At 40.7% G+C, this 13,838-nt stretch overlaps 3 protein-coding genes across 4 annotated transcripts; 2 read left to right on the top strand and 1 right to left on the bottom strand.

The window, feature by feature from the left end:
- The first annotated feature begins 637 nt into the window (after window positions 1-637).
- Window positions 638-3,022, top strand: LOC121980266 (myb family transcription factor IPN2-like). The gene is made up of 6 exons (XM_042532241.1): window positions 638-1,103; window positions 1,188-1,264; window positions 1,334-1,391; window positions 1,474-1,534; window positions 1,615-1,684; window positions 1,764-3,022. The coding sequence occupies exons 1-6, from the start codon at window positions 914-916 to the stop codon at window positions 2,394-2,396; spliced, it is 1,089 nt and encodes a 362-aa protein (XP_042388175.1). The 5' UTR covers window positions 638-913; the 3' UTR covers window positions 2,397-3,022.
- A 3,099-nt stretch (window positions 3,023-6,121) lies between these two features.
- LOC121980264 (probable indole-3-acetic acid-amido synthetase GH3.6) lies at window positions 6,122-10,820 on the top strand. The gene is made up of 3 exons (XM_042532240.1): window positions 6,122-6,552; window positions 8,749-8,856; window positions 8,942-10,820. The coding sequence occupies exons 1-3, from the start codon at window positions 6,242-6,244 to the stop codon at window positions 10,287-10,289; spliced, it is 1,767 nt and encodes a 588-aa protein (XP_042388174.1). The 5' UTR covers window positions 6,122-6,241; the 3' UTR covers window positions 10,290-10,820.
- Window positions 9,489-13,246, bottom strand: LOC121980263 (probable LRR receptor-like serine/threonine-protein kinase RKF3). Of its 2 annotated transcripts, XR_006111473.1 has the most exons (3): window positions 11,226-13,246; window positions 10,360-10,726; window positions 9,489-10,222 (listed from the first exon to the last, which is right to left on the bottom strand). XR_006111473.1 is itself a non-coding variant. In XM_042532238.1 (2 exons), the coding sequence occupies exon 1, from the start codon at window positions 13,236-13,238 to the stop codon at window positions 11,256-11,258; it is 1,983 nt and encodes a 660-aa protein (XP_042388172.1). In that variant the 5' UTR covers window positions 13,239-13,246; the 3' UTR covers window positions 10,309-10,726; window positions 11,226-11,255. The 2 variants fall into 2 exon arrangements, 1 of the variants encoding a protein (XP_042388172.1); XM_042532238.1 differs by lacking the exon at window positions 9,489-10,222 and having other exon boundaries at window positions 10,309-10,726.
- Window positions 13,247-13,838: the final 592 nt, after the last annotated feature.

The following is a 13,838-nucleotide window of genomic DNA, read 5'->3' as shown; positions in this document are numbered from 1 at the left end:
CAAATCGTATAGATTTCCCTCCACGAAGAGAGCTTTATATTGTTCTTGCTCATCTTGTCTTCTTTCCTCCCCTTTATCTGGGCCCCTCTTGCTGTCAAAGTAATCACTTTGACTTATTAAATTTCATCTCGAATTTGAATGGTTCACAGAGGAATGTTTTAATATATGCATGTTTTATTCCCTTTTATATATATATATATATATATATATATATATATATATATTTTTGGAGTTTAAGATTTTAAAATTTAAGATTTAGATTATAATAAATTTAAGCTAATAAAATTTTCTTTTTAAAGTTCAGTCTTTTCTCTTATATTATAGTATTGTTTAAGATTAAAACTTTAAATTGTCGGTACATAGATACAGTGTTTGTCTTTCAAGAAAATTTTGATTTATATATATATTTGCATTGACTGTCTGGGAAAAATGATAAATTAAAAGTCGTTTTCACAATAAAAAGATTAGGGTTTGCATGTAACACTCGGACTCTCACTAAACTTTTATTTTCCTGGCATAAGGAAAATCAAATTTCAGTTATTCAAAATAACATGCATATGCATATAGAACACAATATAGTACTTATTAAATAAAGCATAGTTATTTACCAAAAGTTGTTTGAGAGTAGCTAAGAAGAATAAGAACTTCATCATTCTCTCAGAGACACACAAGGGTTATAGGAAAAAGAGAAGGGAGAGAGAAAGATATATAGAGATAGAGAGCTGATCCATGGCTTTTAATCATGAGGCAACCATACATGGCTTTCCATGAGAGAGCTCTTTGATCTCCTTAGAAATCGAACCCTATTCCTACTTTTGATTTGTTCTTGAATCTCTTCCAAGAATTCCTCAGCGGCAGTTGAGGGAGGAGAGCCAGCTGAGAGATCTAAAGAACTAAAGAGAGGTACTAAAGAATGTTCCCTGCAGCTTCCAGGAAGCCGCCATCTACTTCTATGAATTCTGCTTCGCATGAGAGGTCTCCCATGTGTGTTCAAGGCGACTCCGGCCTCGTCCTCACCACCGACCCCAAGCCACGCCTCCGCTGGACGGCCGAGCTCCATGACCGCTTCGTCGATGCCGTCAACCAACTCGGTGGCCCAGACAGTATACTCATCTTCTCCGACTCGTCCCTAATTTCTTCTAACCTGGAAGCGTTATGATTAATTAATTATCTTTAATTGTTTACAGAGGCCACGCCCAAGACGATCATGAGGGTAATGGGGGTCAAAGGTCTTACTCTCTATCACCTTAAGAGCCACCTTCAGGTAGCTAAATATCATCATAAATCATTAACTATTTAAACAGGAATTTAATTAATTTTTATTATGATGTAGAAATTCAGACTCGGGAAGCAGCCGCATAGAGAATTCAACGATCCGTCACTTAAGGAAGGTAAATAAAATTACTACACACATACTTAAAATCTTTTTTTTTTCTTATAAATTCACTATAAATATATGCAATATTGAAGCAGCAATGGATCTACATAGAAACACAGCCTCTTCATCCCGAATAATGGGTCGAAGCATGAATGAGTGAGTTGTAAATTTAGTTTATTATATATAGAAGTTGAGGGAGATTGTTAATATAATCGGATATTTTTCATGTATATCAGGAGTTTGCATGGCACAGAAGCCCTCAGAATGCAGATGGAAGTCCATAGAAGATTGCATGAGCAATTAGAGGTATATATTTTCCCTTTTTGTACAGCTAGAGAAAATTAAGGAGAGGGAGATTATTAATTTAATTTTGATGAGTTTGTAGGTTCAGAAACATCTGCAAATAAGGATCGAAGCCCAAGGGAAGTACATGCAAAGCATATTGGAGAAAGCATATCAAACACTCGCAGCAGATCAGGGCTTGGGCTACAACAAAGATCAGGTAGGAGGGGATCAAGTAGGGTTTGTTCAAGACACCATGGGCTTCCACGATCTGCAACTTTTCGGTGGCGGAGACCTGCATCTTGATAACCTGCACCAAGTGCACTTGAATCAACCTCTTGATCACGGCCTCTACTTGACTCCCAACGACCACCCTAGCTCAGCCCTGATCGGTAAGAAAATTATGGCTACGTCTCATGATCCCTACATTACTAACCCTAACGAGAAGAGCCCGTTTAATTGGGATGACGAGGACGACGACGATGATAACCTTCACGTCGGGAAACAAGAAGAGCTTCATCAGAACATTGGCAATATTGCACCGGGGTTGATCGATGCTGCCGCCGCCAACGGCCGGCGCATGGTCGTCGATGTCTATGAGGCAAAACCAATGATCTCGAATGCGGGCGGCTCGGAGGGATCCACAAAAATGGATAGACCATCTCCATTGCGAGATCACCCTCTTTCCATGGAAGGTATCAACGCCATGTTAATAGGAGGCAGCTTTGCCCAGTGAAAGAAGCTCGTCTAATATAATTATGCATGCTTCGACATTAATAAGGACATATAGTGATTTCCGGGGTATTCTTTTAAACCACAAACTAGCTAGCTAATTAATTCAGTTTCAGAAAATTTCTGATCTTGAGTATCGTACGACGGTACAAGGACATTAACTACTTGGTGTTTGTTTGGGAGCGAGTAATTAAGAGCTTAATTAGTTAATTAATGTATGAATCTTCTTTGCTTTCATTAGAATTGAAAAGCATGCATGAGTGTTCTTGAGTGCCACAAAAAGAAGCGAAGCTTCCTTGCGTTTCTTCTCTGGGTCTACTGCGCGCGGTTGCAGTATCCGAGGTGCATTTATGCTCGTTGCTTTTGTTCTCCGGCACATCCTCCGGTCCACTAGCTAGTGTTCGAATTAAAGTGGCTGCTGCAACGAAGAGAAGCTTCCTCGAGAGACTCAACGATAGCTTGTTCTGTCTAACCTTTATATATATCATCTTTATTTATTCTGCTTTCTAATTGTATTTTGATGTGTTGGGTTGGGTGGAGAGCTTTTTGTATCCCTACTTGCTCCCTCTCATGTTTCTTCATTTACCTGCAGTCAGTCAATGGAGGTTTCAGAACAGTCGTCGCTTTTAATTGCCAAGAGTTTTAGGCTGGTTGGGAAATGCCTTTTCAGTATTTTTTTTTTGTTTTGTTTTACCCCAAATCAAAGCACTTTTAATATTAAATAAGATGTTTTATAGATTTATAAAATAACTCTTTTTTCCAATAGATAAATTAAATATGAGGCGGTGCGTAGAGTTTTACTAAGATGTCAAAAGAGTGATCATATCGAGAATTTTTGCTTTCATGTAGATCGACTTTGTTCAAATCTTCTCCCTTACAACTCACTTTTTTTTTCTTACCTCTAGCTAGGTGAACTCCTAATTATCTAGTCATACCAACCCATCCATCTCGATTGACATGTCCAATCCAAATGGTTGGTCTCCTAAAGTTCGTTTGATCCTGTTGTTATTTGAAAACGGAGAAGGTGATAAATTGAAGATGTGGTTGAAAATTTAACAAGACAAGGTTCCATGTGATCTTGCAACATAAAAGCGTTAGTGCCGGGCTGAGAAAGGATTCTCGACGTTAACCCTCTGACGTTTAAGTCAACTTCCGGGGATGTGGAAAATAGCAAAAATGCTATAGCACAGAGTATGTAGAATAACAAAGTTGGCATATCTCTTAGCTTCCCGTAGTTGGGAACCTCCTTTTATAGTGTCACTGTAGCATCTACGCACTCATATCAAAGCGTGCACACATTTTCCCAAACGTCCTCTGAAAAGATATGTCAAAAAGTATTCCTGACACTTTTCCTTAGCGAACATGCATATCTCTGATGCGACAGGATGAAAGCTTTCAAAGTACGATTTGCTTGCGGAACATGCTATGTTGTCAGTGGCAAAAACCTCTCTAAAAGAGTACGAGGAGATACATAGGTGAGTCCCGCTGTAAGCTGACCGGTGTCCGCTTTGCCGGGACACTTCCGCTCGGTCGTGCTGAACAACACAATCTTCCTTAATTCACTTATCTTTTCTGTAGTCGGAGGGCTGCATCTCTCACAAACGGATATGTCATCTGCTCGGCCGAGACAATAGTCGAGGATGTAGTGTACGTCCGTCTCTTAACTTTATGTTGTCCACTTGGCCTTGCTTGCTCGTTCGGACATGCCGTCAGTCCAATCATAACTGGCCCGTTCGGGCGATATGTGCTAGCATCTCTTTTCCTTCCTTGACTTTGACCTATCATTAATGAAGCCCCTCTTCATCACAGTATCAAATCCCATTAGCTAGTTCATCTTGAACTTTAGGTTCGACCATTCCCCATCAAGCCCATTTGGCTAGATAACCTCATCTACCCAACTGACCCACTCGGTATGACAAGGCCATCTAATCCGATTGACTTATTTGACTAGTTTAGTTCTTCAGGATCCTCCAACCTACTATATAAGTGACCAACCTAACCAACTAAACTTAGTATTTTGTTAAGTTTGATGATGTTATAAACTCAATGCTTAGAGCATCTCCGATGGGAGGTGGAGCTCCCACTGATGACATGGCTTGCGGGACGAACCTCCCTCCCATAGTAGGAGGGAGGTTCGTCCCTCAAACAATGGAGTGGCTCCACAAACGCGGAGACGCTCCGTTGTCAGTATTTTTTTAATTATTTTTTTAATTTTTTTTTATTAAAAAACGCATTATGTATAGGTTGTGTAGATTAAAGGTGAAATTGAATGTTGAACAGCTAATTTGATAATCGTTGTTCAACTATCAATTTTTTAATTAAAAAAACATCTATAAATATATCATGACCTCTCATTTTTTTCCATTCATTTTTTCATTCTATATTTCTTTCATCCTTTCATTCTCTATTTGTATTCAAGATGGATGAAAATTTCAATACTTCTTTTACAAATTTTTTGAATTCTTCAAATATAGAAAAAAAAAATACATCTTCTCAAAATACCCGCATTCCTTCAAATCATGATGCCCAATATCCTCAATTTTTCTCTCACACGCAATACTGTCAAAATTTTCAAAATATTTAATATGCTCCACGAGGTCTTCCAAATTTTCTAAAGTTCTCAAAATTTTTCCCTTCCCCTTTAGAGTAACGCCATCCCAGCTCCATTTGGTATGTATTCACGTCAAGATTGGTCAGCTATAAGCAACCAATTTGGAATGCCTTCTCTGTCTTTCGTATTTTCACCTCCTCAACCACTAGCCATATTTTTTATTGAAGCAAGAATGGCTACTATCAACTCATCTATTAGCGACAAAGAGCCTCTAACGTCATCGTCTATTCCAACATCTCAGTGACCACCACACTCATCACAAGAAGAGTGTGAAGTTGAATAGGAAAAATATGATTCGAAACGAAGATTTTGGTCTCTTGATGAAGACATGATGCTTGCAAAGTCATGAGCGACTATCATCACTGACGCAGTCATTGGTAATGACTAAAAGGATCAAACTTTTTAGAAATGTATAGCTGATTACTACAACAAGCATTGAGCCATTGGAACTATGAAGAGAAGCTATCAGGTGTTAAAATCACATTATTGTAAGTTTACGCCGATAATCAATGAATTTTCTGTAACCTATGATAATTTGTATACTCATCGTCAAAACGGATGGAGTGATGAGAGAATGCACTAAATATGTGGAAAACCAACAATAAAAACAAAGATTTCAAGTATATGAATGCGTGGAGGGTTCTCAAAGAGTATCAGAAATATACTCCATAATCAGTTGCTCATTTCTCTAATAAGAAGGTAAGGATATTCGAATAAGGGGAGAGCACTTTAGTATCAAATCCAAATCCAGATACTAGTGTTGATGTGGATGATTTTGAAATCCATATTCGTTCGATAAGGCAAAAAATAAATTCAAAGTCAAAGAGTGCGACACAATGAAATAAATATTAGACAATGACAAGATATTAAAAAATATCAAATGGAAAAAAATAATTTTGCGACAAAGTTAAGATATTTTATAAGGATTATGAAATTCTTATGAATAGAGAGAGGGGGGAGGGGGGAGGAGAATTAATATACAAAAATTTTAAATCTTATTTTTTTATAATTAAACCTTTCGAATGCATAAATCCAGTAAGCAAAACAACAGCTGAAAGAAACTAAAGACAGAACAACGGTAGGTAGCAGTCAGTGGATCTTTGCTTGGTAGTGAAGGTTTCGCGGCAAACCCCCCGTGTCGTTTGCGATGTTAGTTACCAAATTGCGGCGCAAAAGTGTTGGTAAAACACGGAATTAAGAAGGCGAATCTCAATACGCAACTCTAGAAGCGGGCGGCGATGGCAGCGTCGTCAGGGGCGGTGGAGGTGTTTGAGGGGTCCACCCGCGACGCCCACCGGATTCAGATGCAGACTCTCCGCTCGATCCTTGAGCGGAACGCCGCCGTTGGCTATCTCCGCCGTTTCCTCTGCGGAGACGCCGGCTTCCCTGATCCCGCCCAGGCTGATCCGGCTCACACCGCCGCAGCTTTCCGCCGCCTAGTCCCGCTCTCCTCCTACGACGACTACGCCGATCTGATCGATCGGATTGCTGACGGCGCCGAGCCGCCCACCGCTCTATCGGTCGATCCCCTTCTCTGCTTCTTCAACAGGTCTCTCTTGCTATCTTGCTCCCTTTAAATTTCCCTCTTTTGATGGGCCATCGTTCAAATTTTGAGGCTTTGTGAACAGAGTTGATTTCAAAAATGGTAATCGTATTCGATTGTTTCGATGGATACAATTCTACCTTTTTTACTGGAAAAGAGAGAGGATAAAGCAATCTGTATTAACGTCTTGAATCGATCGAATGTCAACAGATGAAACACGAGAATGATCTTGGTTTTTCCCAGATCATACCACCACCCCTCAGCATTTTTTTTCTTCTTTAAGTTTTATTTCAATCTTCGAGTTCAGCATCATTTTTCTCTAAATCGACTTAATTTACAAAAGTATTCATTTTGAAGTTTCACATATCTCTTGGAGTATAACTATAAGCGAATGTCTATTACCGTTTATCCAGTCTAATCGGCACAACATTTTTCAAGAGTTGATTTGTTTGGTACAATATTTCCTCAAAATCCATTTGCCTAAAATGGTTATTTGGAGGTTCTCATAGTTCACAAATATAGGTAAATGCTCATATATGAGCGTACTCAGTGCAAAATGGATTTGCAGCATAATTTTTATTTGAGTGTATTTACATCTAAAATGATCATTTTTATCTCATGATTCAGGAATGCAAAAGACTACCAAAAGGTGGATATATGCTGAGAATTGATGTAGCCTTCTTATAAGCAATATAGATAGACTTCACAGTGAACTGAACTTCTGTTTCCCATCTCTATTCAATCTGATCAGACTGACCCTGATTGCAAATATGAAACTCAGCACTCTTTCTTTCAGCTTCAATACTTCTCTTACTGATACTTCCCCCATTTGAGAGCCCAAATCCTCAAGTCCAGGAATAGATTAAGAAACAGATGCTAATTTATTCTGACATGTAAAAGATTGTTCAAAATCATGCTTCATGAGAGAATCTCCACTCCATCTGTCTAGCCAAAATATTGTTTTGCTACCATCTCCAAGTTTCTTTCTAATATTGCTATTGAAAAAATCCAGCACCTTGCTATAGTCTTTCAGAAAAGACCATTTCCTATCTATTACTAATTGATAGGTATTCAGCATTTTCAATTCTATGTTGACTGATATTACCAGAATAGTTCTTTTTTAGTTTCATCTGTTTGTCAGGTGATACAAAAGAGGAATGAAAGAAAAGTAATAAATGTAGATTTTAAATTTGTAATTAATCTTCAGTAATTATCTTAAGGTGTTGATATTTTTAATTTTGTAATAATTTAATTGGTATCTTTTAATTTGATAAGAGTTTATTGGATTATTGTGCTTCACACCAATGGCATTTCTTTCCTTATTTAATTATAATTATGGATTTTCAATGAATAAATTTCTTATTAATTTCTCTGTTTGTGATTTCTCCAATTTTTTTCTTTAAGTCATTTCTTTTATTTCATCAATTTTGTCCCAACAACATCAAGTTCCACCACCAATCCCATATCAAGCCCAAACCACCTAAGTTGTTTAATACAAGTATCCCAGGCTAATAAATGTGTTGCCCTGTTATCAACAGATTGGCTTTTTACCATATAAAATTTTCTTTTGAGCTTGTCTATCGACTTCATACCCATTTAGGCACTATGCAGTAGGTGAATTAGATCATAATTTTTTTTCTTCCAATGGTGCAAATCTGCAGCTACACATTCTGAATTATTCATTGTCTGTAACTTCTGCTGGGCTTTTTAATCCCAACTGATACCCCAGGTAAATGATTGGTAGCTCTTCAGCTTTTCAGCTTTGCAACCAAAACTTGCTGCCAGTCTTTCACCAATATAACTCATAAATGACTTGTTGGAATTGATATTTAAGCCACTGACCAAACTGAAGCAAGCCAATACTGTGCTGAGATTTTTTTATTTCTAGTTCATCTACCCTCATGAATATTCAAGTATCACCTGCGTACTATAAAATTATCGAATAGTCTCTGACAGAAATTTGTATGATTTTGTATAGCATCCCTTATCACAGCATTTTAGCAAAATCCTGATGGCTAATTTTAAAAAAATACATAACAAACTTCAAATGGACATTTTGAAGTTTTCTGCTTCTGAAGTAATTTGCTTGTTTTTTTTCTCTCCCTCATCTTGTACTTTTCGGACTGGAGCAATTAAATTGATCAGACAAATGAAATGGCACGACAAGAAGTGTAGCTCTCAAAATGTCTACTTCTTTTTCAGTTCAGGAACAAGCACATCGAATCCAAAGCTGATTCCTTACTTTGATTCAAGCCTAGCAAAATCTGCTTCTAGTGTAGCACATCAAACCAGCTCGGCCCTTCTCCAAAGGTCGTCTTTCGATCAAACAATTTGCACTTCATTCAACTTTGTGTACCCTTCTTTCTCATCAATTCAGCTTTTTTTGCTACAACAGGTTATTTCCCCCAAGAAGATCTGCCAACAAAGTTCTATGGTTCCTCTATGCAGGAAATGTAACTGCAACCGAAGCAGGGTACAAGGTGATGGCTGCTTCTGCATTCCCTTTTCACAACAACACCCCAACGCCTTCACCACTGCTCTCAATGTGCGTCAGCCCCCGCGAGGTCATCGTAGGAGCAGACACCCTTCAACAGATGTATTGTCATCTTCTTTGTGGCCTCAGCCTCTCTGCTTCCGTAGACTGCATTCGTGCACCTTATGCAGCTGGCCTCATCAGGGCAATTCGAATGCTGGAATCCAAATGGATGCAGCTTTGTGATGACATTGAATATGGATCACTGAGCTCAGAGATCACAGAGCCTTCCATGAGAGTTGCAGTTCAAGAATTGCTTGGAGCTCCACAGCCAGAGTTGGCTACAAGGATACGAGAAATTTGCATGAGAAATAATTGGCGGGGTATTCTTTGCCGCTTGTGGCCAAAACTTTGTTACATTGCGTGCGTCAGCACAGGAAGCATGGAACAATATTTTTCACTGATAAAGCATTATGCTGGTGATAATTTGCCATTGTTGGGTGGAGATTACTTTGCTTCAGAGTGCCCTATTGGCATCAACATGGATAGAAGTTGCCCACCTGCTACCACAAGTTTTGTGATCATTCCCTCAGCGGCTTACTTTGAGTTCCTCCCTTTCGAGCTTGGAGCTTCACCTAATGTTCAAGAAACAGTAGACATATCTGGTGTAGAGGTACAAAAAATGTATGAGGTGGTGGTGACTACTTACAGAGGACTTTACCGCTACCGCTTGAACGATGTCGTCAAGGTTGTTGGCTTTTATAACTCCTCACCAAGAGTGGAATTCATCACAAGAGCACCAAAAGAAGATTCAGAGGTCTTCACGGAGAGAGATTTGATCTCTGCAATGAGTACTTTGGGGCTTATGATCGGGGATGGAAAGGGAGGAGAAATAGTGGAGTTTGCTGGGTATTTGGACCCCAACTTAGACCAGGGACATGTTATCATCTTTGTGGAGTTGGACAAGGATTGCTTGTTTCTGCAAAGGGAGAATGTGGACAAATCCATTGGACAACTGAGCAGGTGTTGTCAGTCACTTGAAGCTTGTTTAGGGAGTGTTTATAAGGTGAAGAGGGCAAAGGGAAATCTTGGTCTTCTTGAGTTGTCGATAGTGAAACCAGGTAGCTTTGAAGGGTTAGCAAGAATGGCCATCAAGAGTGGAGCACCTGCCAACCAATATAAACCTGCAAAGATACTTCGGACCTGCAATTTTGTAAATTTATTGAAAGAAAATGTCATATTGAGTAGTGCCAGTGAGCCCAACATCTGAATTGTAGAAGACATGAAGATATAGAACAAGGCATCGCTTGCAATACATTCAAAAAACTCAATAGACCTACTTGCTGAACCAACATATCAGTGTTTTAAAAATAAGCTCAACATATTCCAACATCTGGTCGTCCAATTGCCCCTTGAATCACCCAAATTCCTTGATGGTCTCAGGCTTAATTGTGCGGTGGTAGTTGATGGACAAGAAAACTTGAAGAAATGTGTTCAGTAAAGGTAGTGTGTGATTCCATTGCAGAGTTATTGACCATCTTGCAGAATCATTGTTTCTTTGCTTTACATCCTTGTGTCTTCTCTTCAATGCCTGGATCAATCCACAATTTCGATATGGACTAGGCTCACCAGTATTTTCCGGTGTCTTGTTGATCCCCAAAGTAACCTTGAAAGACTTGCGAGCACTAACTCGGCCCTGAGAAATCACTGTAACAAAAAGACATTGTCAATTTTTTTTTTTAAATTTTCTTGTTACCATGCAAGTGGAATAATTAACTTTGTAGTAGATGGAAGAATATAATAGACTGCCAAAAAACATCCTATATTTTTACAGGGATGAAGGCAAGATTTGTGCCAAGGTAAGAACTTCAAACATAGAAACAGTGAGAAGAATAGAAATCTAGCAAGTGTGACAATACACAATAAGGCATATGATCCATGGTTGAGTCCTAAAACAGGTGCATAGAGGTGTTTCCCTTCGCATTCTACCCTACCTCCATTCTCTATCCCTCCAAGGGAACATAGCCTTAGCAACTAGTTTTATACTTAGTAATTGACAGTAACAGAAAGACAAATTGTACATATGTTTATTAGTTCTTTCTTATTTGGACTTCAAATTCTAGTAGTCAAATACCACTCCTTTTAGTCCTGCCCATATGTTTCCTGAGCATAGACAAAATAGATCAAGAAATGCAAAACTTCATACCATGGAAACCGTAGAACAGGCAAGCTCCCTTCAAAGTGATTTGTCCATCTTGGAAACACCCGGCAACGATTCTGACACGATTCCCGAATCATTTGAAGTATCATCCTTCCCAAAGGTAAATGACCGGTACCCAGGAGAGCTAGAGAGCAGGCCCGACTCACTGCTAGTTTCAGTATTCTCAGTGTGCGATAGAATGGGAAAGGTTCGGTCCGTCGCAGGCATAGCCAAATCCGTCTCCAGTATCTTCAGAACTTGATCCATCGCAGGCCTCGCATGAAACTGATGATGCGTACAGAGAACAGCTACATGAACGTACTTCTCCAGCACTTCTCTCGGCCCCAATTCATCCATCCCTTCTTCGATAACATCCAATGCCCTGCCTCTTCTCGCCAAAGACCACGCCCAATCGCTCACAACAAAAGCCTGTCCATCGCTCCTCGATCCGAATGCCTTCTTTCCACTGAGGAGCTCGAGCAGCAGCACTCCGAAGCTAAAAACATCACTTTTCTCAGACAATTGCCCGTACAAGGCGTATTCAGGAGCAACGTATCCTAGGGTTCCGGCTACCTTAGTGCTGACATGGGACATCCCCTCCGGCGTAAACTTTGCCAGCCCAAAGTCTGCTACTTTGGGCTCGAAGTTCTCATCCAGAAGTATGTTACTCGCCTTTATGTCCCTGTGGATGATCAATGGTTGAGCTCCGGTGTGGAGGTAGGCCAATCCACGTGCCGTTCCAACCGCGATCTTTTGCCGCAGCGGCCAACTCAACCGGCGGCGGTGATCCTCTGTAGCAAACAAATGGTCATGCAGGCTTCCGTTCTGCATCAAATCGCAGACAATGATCCTCTGATGCCCCTCCATCTGGGTGGTGGCGATGCAGTAGCCTCTCAGCGCGAGGAGGTTCACGTGGCGGACGCTGGCGATCACCTCCACCTCATGGGCGAAGCTCGTGTCCCCTGAGGCGGAGCAGTTTTTGAAGCGTTTCAGCGCGACCTTGGTCCCGTCCGCCAGGACGCCCTTGAAGACGTTTCCGTAGCCGCCGCGGCCGATGACGTTATCCCTCGAGAAATTTCTGGTCGCCAATTGGATTTCCTCGTAGGTGAACTTGATTAATGTCGTGCTCGCGCTGATCGACTCTAGCGCCCGAGAGGGCCTAGTCTCCGCTGGTGTTGGCGGCGTCCTCCGCAGGGAACGGCGCCTTCGGATCCAGATCAACGAGGCAAAAACGAGCAGGAGAAGGAGAAGGATGCAAACGACGTAGATCCAGATGGACGATCCGGCGCCGCGTCCGCCTCCAGAGTGGGGCGGGGATGAAGTGGAGTTAGCGGAGAGGTTGAAGTAACAATAAGCATTATCGACGCTGGAGGGACCGCCGCTGATGGCGGCGGCAGAGTATATGAAGGGGTAGGAGTTACAGTCGGAGACGTTTCCGTAATCGGGCCCGGGAAGGTACGCGGCCTTGAAGCGGTTGAGGCTGGCAGTGCAAGCGACGCAGACTAGAGAGGAGTGGAGGGATTGATTGCAGTAGGAACCGATTTCGGCAATGGCGGAGCGCGGGACGCGGTCCTCGAAGTCCCCTCGCGAGGTGAGATTCATGCAGCCCTGGGCGATCCAGTCGGTGCGGAAGCCGCAGCCGGCGCGGACGTCGAACGGAGCGGCGGGGAAGAGTGGAGAGAGAGCGGCCTCGAAGTCATCCCAACAAGCTGGAGCGGTGGCGAGGGAGGCATGGAAGAGGGAATTCGTTAGGAGGTATTGGGCGAAGACTAGGTGAAGGGACTGGAGGATGAAATTGCAGCGGGTTTGGGCGTCAGCGCCGGAGAGGGACGAGAAGGAGGAGGCGGTGACGAAGCGGTTTATGACGGAGAAATCGAGCTGGCAGGCGGCGGAGGAACTTTGGGAGAGAGCAGTTGGGTAGGGCAGAAGGAGCAGTGTCAACGGGAAGAAGACGACGAAGAGGACGGGTGCTGTCATCGTAACGAACGGCGGAGAGCTATTGGAACTTTTTCTACGCATTCCATCCGTCATGTAGTTAATCACGTAGTTTATTTATATTTTATAATTTTTAATAATGTTATTATGCATTTTTTAAGAAAACAAATGAATCCCGTACTGTTAAAAAACACAATTAAAAGAATGTAATCCCGTTTAGTAATTAATTCATATATTTATTGTTTTCTATTTATTTTTTATTATAGCAATAAACGCCTGTATGTCTCCGGATTATACGAAGAAAGCTCTATCTAACTGGTATCTCTTGAGAATTTTATTTATTTCCTAGGGTTGTACGAAGACATATCAATTGATGTAGCAATGAATGCAGACCATTAAATGAATTATTGTTTTTATTTAAACATTATAAATGTAGCGTTCGGATCAACCGCTTTTGGTGGTTAATGAATACTTAATGGAAAGAATGTTCATATAAATATCTCAAAAATTTTGACTTTACGCCATAGTCAATATGTTTTTTTTTTATTTTACTCGTTACAATCTAGAATATCTTAAACGACTGTTTTATCGAATGGTTGGTGTAGATAAATTTTTAAAATTATCTGTATAAGATAATTTTCAAATTATTATACTACATATTCATTTTTCATTTTATCCTTTGAT

The sequence above is a fragment of the Zingiber officinale genome, chromosome 5A (genome assembly GCF_018446385.1).
Source record: "Zingiber officinale cultivar Zhangliang chromosome 5A, Zo_v1.1, whole genome shotgun sequence".
Classification (NCBI taxonomy): Eukaryota; Viridiplantae; Streptophyta; class Magnoliopsida; order Zingiberales; family Zingiberaceae; genus Zingiber; species Zingiber officinale.
This window is presented reverse-complemented; position numbering and strand designations above follow the sequence as displayed.

What these genes read in the sequence shown, in the direction of transcription:
- LOC121980263 (XM_042532238.1), bottom strand. Translation starts at nt 13,238, where the DNA reads ATGCGTAGAAAAAGTTCCAATAGCTCTCCGCCGTTCGTTACGATGACA.
- LOC121980264 (XM_042532240.1), top strand. Translation starts at nt 6,242, where the DNA reads ATGGCAGCGTCGTCAGGGGCGGTGGAGGTGTTTGAGGGGTCCACCCGC. An exon ending in CTTCTCTGCTTCTTCAACAG is followed by an intron (nt 6,553 to 8,748) that starts GTCTCTCTTGCT and finishes CTTCTTTTTCAG; the next exon opens with TTCAGGAACAAGCACATCGA. An exon ending in AGCTCGGCCCTTCTCCAAAG is followed by an intron (nt 8,857 to 8,941) that starts GTCGTCTTTCGA and finishes TTGCTACAACAG; the next exon opens with GTTATTTCCCCCAAGAAGAT.
- LOC121980266 (XM_042532241.1), top strand. Translation starts at nt 914, where the DNA reads ATGTTCCCTGCAGCTTCCAGGAAGCCGCCATCTACTTCTATGAATTCT. An exon ending in CCAACTCGGTGGCCCAGACA is followed by an intron (nt 1,104 to 1,187) that starts GTATACTCATCT and finishes AATTGTTTACAG; the next exon opens with AGGCCACGCCCAAGACGATC. An exon ending in ACCTTAAGAGCCACCTTCAG is followed by an intron (nt 1,265 to 1,333) that starts GTAGCTAAATAT and finishes ATTATGATGTAG; the next exon opens with AAATTCAGACTCGGGAAGCA.